The sequence below is a fragment of the Thrips palmi genome, unplaced genomic scaffold (genome assembly GCF_012932325.1).
Source record: "Thrips palmi isolate BJ-2018 unplaced genomic scaffold, TpBJ-2018v1 HiC_scaffold_10, whole genome shotgun sequence".
NCBI classification, from domain to species: Eukaryota; Metazoa; Arthropoda; class Insecta; order Thysanoptera; family Thripidae; genus Thrips; species Thrips palmi.
In genome coordinates, this window is record NW_023144621.1 from 18,220,359 (window position 1) to 18,224,679 (window position 4,321).

Here is a 4,321-nt window from a genome sequence, read left to right on the forward strand (position 1 = left end):
CTCGAGGGTGTTGAGGGGAACGGGGTAGAAGTGGGAGGGGGAAACAACGACGAACATGCGCAAAAAGATAATTTAGCCTCGTGGAAGTTTCGCTGCCCCGGGGAGCAGTTCCAAAAGAGGGTGGAAGAGGTGCGGGGAAGGGGGCGGCCGTGGCCGAGGCCGAGAGGCCCTGGCCGCCCTGGCCGTGCCGCGAGGAAAGCATGTGGACGGGGCTGTGGCCGCAGACGGTGCGGCGGATCGCTTCCCAAGAGGCTGCCGGCCGTTTGCCCTGCCACGTCGCCGTCGGTACGTCTATATTTCGCTGTGGTTTTCTAATTGGTTTCACGTAAAACGACCAAAATAGGTGCGTTATCTCCTGGAGCGAGCGCGGAGATGCCCTTTGGCGGAATGCAGGTCCGATACGAACGATGCCCGCTGCCTTGGCCAAACAGGCCGGCAGCGGGGGCAGTGTTTTTCCCCCCTACACGCGCTCGCGCCCTCGTATAGGACGTGTGCGTGGGTGCTCGTGTGTGAGTGTGGGTGTGTGCGCGCAAATAAGATACACACCGCGCCCAACGCATGTTGTCCTAATCATACACAGCAGATGCGGCAAGTCCGTTTCTTTTTTCCTGTTGCGCGGTGGGAAAATACACAGGGTGCCTTCTAATTTTATTATTTTACAAAATAAACAAAATCAAAGGAAAAATAACGTGGAAGTATAATTTTTGTTTCGTTTTAAGTTTGGCGGAGTGGGCTTTGTTACGGCCTGCTACCAGCTTTCTCGACATTTACGGGTTCACGCCGCTATCACTGCCGTTGTATCTTTCCGGTCGTAACAATGACAATATCCGCGCGTTTTCACATTTTCGCGCGTCCTGGCCGATAGTGGTGCGACCGTCGCGTCGGGTCTGCACGCAACGCCAGTGACCCCAAAGACTAACCAGGAGATCGGAGCGGCAAAACTCGGGAGTGTGCCAAACAGACGTCGGCGCGGTGCGCGATGCACTGGGGGATGTGTGCCAATGGAGCCTCCTTCCCTTGGATTCGCTGGTGAATAAGGCATCTGATTGGGTTCGCAACGCGGCAACGCGGCCAGCAGAGCGATTCCGCACTACCTGTCTCCCTCACGCCTCTGCGGGACGCGCCGTGAGTGCGAGAGAGAAGGCGAATGGACTGCCATGGTCAGCACCAAGAGGCCCTCGGGGCGCAGAGTTGCGGCATCTGAGGCCCGTGCCGGCGAAAGCCACAGACTTCCTCATGAATCGGGAAAGAAAAACATCGACATGATGCGTGTACTAAAACGTACAGAGCGCCTTTTTATTATCATCGTGAATTGGTAGGAGAAAAAGTACGTCATACGTGCGACCACAACCGATGGTGAGAGGAGTGACAGAGTAAGGACTAGAATCGACACGATTGTCCGAGGAGTACGTCGTAGGTCTTCAGAGGGCGACGAAGATGCAGCAGTTCTCGCCGTAGCGGCAGTCCGTGGCCTTGTCGTCGCGCACCGTGCAGTTGGTGGCCCTGCACTCGCCGCCCCGCCGCGCGCACCGCGTCTCCCGGACGGACACTGCAAGCGTCAAGCAGAGATGACACAGACGGACAAAAGTATTGCCAAGTTTTGCTTATCGCCCTTTGTCGGCAGTACAAAATTGTATTGCCTAAAAAGGGTTTAGAAGTATCGCCTTTGGATTTCGAGTGGGACACTTGCATAATGAAAACAAAACCCAGCTTAGTTGTCCTCTTACAAATGTTTGGCTACCAGCTTCTGCTTGCAGCAATCGAGTTTTGCCTATCGATCAAACAAAGTTGACTAGCACGACTAGGTATATTTTTTTCCGTGCGCACGGGTCGACTTGATTGGGGCCGCCTAGCCGGCAGCATGCTGCAGTGCAATGGGTCACAAAGAAACAGAATGATGGCGAGACTCACGGCCGTGGCAGCACTCGACGCCCTGGGCGCGCTGGCGGGGGCACAGGCCTTCGCTGGCGAGCTGGCCCTGGGGGCACTCGTTGGCGGCCAGGCAGATGCCGCCCGCCCTGCTGCAGGGCTCCTCGGGGCTGAACTCGCGCGGCGGCGGCGGGGTGTGCACCGGCACGTACTGCAGCGCCGTCCAGCCGCCCAGCCGGGCCGCGTCGTCCTTGAGCGTGTCCTTGAGCGTGTCCTTAAGCGTGTCCTTGAGCGCCTCCGCGGCGTCTGTGGGCAGAGAGCGAAGAGCACCGCGTTGTCAGGGGCTGTCGAAGCCCGTCAAGAGCCACGTCTCGTTTTGCAGTGCAGGCGGGCATGTGTCGGGCCCTAAACGGCATACGATCAGTTGTGGTCTAGCCCGTAATGGTAATGGCACGTCGGGAAGGCGGCCGCTCGACACGAGTGCATCCGGGACTGCCTACCCGGCAGGCGCTAGCGCGAGCCTCAACTTCGGTCTGCGCGGCCTGGCCGCTCTCGAAAGCAGGAAGGTTCCTCCATGGCCTTGAAAGATCAGTGCTCGAAAAGATTTCGAGGGAGGGTCCGACGGGGGCTGTAATAGTTTTCCAGCGGGTCGATCTCTGTATTTTTGTTTTCGAGGGGCTTTTCAACAGAATGCAGTGGCACCGGCCCCACGGCGCGGGTCCCTTCCCCGGCGCGCCGCGGCGTTCCGTTGTCTGTCGCCACGCAATCAACCACCCGCGTCAATTATGTCTTCTCAAAAAATGTGAGCAGGAAAATTTGAATAAATATCTCGGAAGTGGGCCGGCCTGGGCCGTCACACGGGCAGGGCATGGCGCGGCCAGCCCGCAGTATTCAAATGTCCGAAACACGTCGGGGCCGATAAAGAAGTGGCGTGTTTGCCAAAGAAAGGAAGCGAGCAAACTTCCCCTCCTATCTCTCTATCTCTCTCTATTCATGCGCGGCGACGCGGCGAAGTGGCGACCTCTCGCGGCAATAAAAATGGGGCGGCTTCCGTTCCGAAACGGCCGGCGAGACGACCAGAGCGACGCGTTTGGCGCGCTGGCTGCGAAGCGCGAAAAGTGTTGGATTCACACGGTGTTAGTGCAGGGCACCGGGGAAGTCCCTCGGATGGCGCAGCGAGCCGACTGCGCGGCGATACACTGTGTAAGCCTCGGTGTAAGCTAACATTGTCGTTCGAAAGTCCCGATGTCGACGTCTCTGCTTGCCCAGAGCTCACTTTGTAGGACAGCCGATCTGTGTCGTGCAAATAAACGGTCTTGGCCTCCGCAGGTGCCAGCCCGAAGGCCAGCCGACCCGCGGAGCCGACCTCACCTTTCTGCTCGGGGGCGGCGGCCACCATCAGCACCACCAGGGCGGCGGCCAGCGCGGCGGAGAGCGTCATCGTGGTGCTGGGGGGCATGGCGTTGACGCGAGCGTTGACGAGGTCGGGGCGGGGGCACTGCTCGGCTTGCGACGGTGCGACGGAGTGACGGCTGGCGGTGCGGCAGTCGGCTGCAGACTGCGCTGTGTAGCGCTGTGCGGGTGTGGCCGACGGACACCTACCGGGCCGCGGGGTGGCGGGGTCCCCAGTCCCCGGTCCCCGGTCCCCGCACAGGGACCCCCACGCGTCTTGTCTTTATCGCACCGGCGTCTCGCGGCCGGCCACCGCCACCGCCAGCGGGGCCAGCGGGGCCAGCGCGGCCAGCGGGGCCACTTGGCCGCGTGTGACAACACTGTCTGTCTCGCTTTCTCCACACGTAACCCGACCAGGACGGCCGTCCCGTCCAGCGCGGGGTCGAGTGTCGAGTGTGGGGTCACAGCCTGAACGGCCGCGTCCAAGCCCAGCAAAAATGGAGAAGCAGTTTTTCGTGCCTCTCTTTGGTGTTCTTCATCGCGTTCGGTGTCGTCGTCTTGTCTGGAGAGGAACGCGCACCAAGGCGAAGCGTGAAGCGGCGAGACACCTCGGGGCCGCCGGGCACGCCGGGATACGCCGGGCCGGGGCGGCGCGGGCCGGGCTAGAGGCCAGGCCAGGCCGGCCAGTTTGCAGTTCGTAAAACGGGGCGTAAAGCGTAGAGCGGGTGCGCAGAGCGTCGAGCAGAGCGCGCCGACCGGGCGAGTCAAGTCATGGCGGCGTCCAAGGCGCGGCGGAGGCGGCCGTTAAAGCCTCGGTCTCGGTGGCGTGCATCGTCGTTTCGTCACTCCGGCCGCGCTTCTGCTTCTCGCTGCCGCCACTCGTTCTGCCCATGCGCGCCCCCTTGGCCTCTTCCGGGAGCTACCCGCCAGGCCAAGTCAAGCCTGCGCGTCGGGGCCGTCCGCCTGGCGGATAGGCAACCCTTCCGTCACCTCGAGCTCCGTTCAAACATCGTTGTGCGCCCGATTTGTGGTTTGGCAGGCAGCCCTCCGCTGTTCGCCG

At 61.2% G+C, this 4,321-nt stretch overlaps 1 protein-coding gene across 1 annotated transcript; it reads right to left on the minus strand.

The window, feature by feature from the left end:
* Nucleotides 1–1,263: 1,263 nt before the first annotated feature.
* Nucleotides 1,264–3,474, minus strand: LOC117649644. The gene is made up of 3 exons (XM_034392554.1): nucleotides 3,241–3,474; nucleotides 1,912–2,175; nucleotides 1,264–1,549 (listed from the first exon to the last, which is right to left on the minus strand). Exons 1-3 carry the CDS (start codon nucleotides 3,326–3,328, stop codon nucleotides 1,422–1,424), a joined length of 480 nt encoding a protein of 159 aa, XP_034248445.1. The 5' UTR covers nucleotides 3,329–3,474; the 3' UTR covers nucleotides 1,264–1,421.
* Nucleotides 3,475–4,321: the final 847 nt, after the last annotated feature.

Bases quoted from the DNA above. Each gene is read 5' to 3' on its own strand.
- LOC117649644 (XM_034392554.1), bottom strand. From the start codon at position 3,328: ATGCCCCCCAGCACCACGATGACGCTCTCCGCCGCGCTGGCCGCCGCC. The intron at 2,176-3,240 runs GTGAGGTCGGCT...CTCTGCCCACAG, and splicing joins CGCCGCCCCCGAGCAGAAAG to ACGCCGCGGAGGCGCTCAAG. The intron at 1,550-1,911 runs GTGAGTCTCGCC...TGACGCTTGCAG, and splicing joins CGTCGAGTGCTGCCACGGCC to TGTCCGTCCGGGAGACGCGG.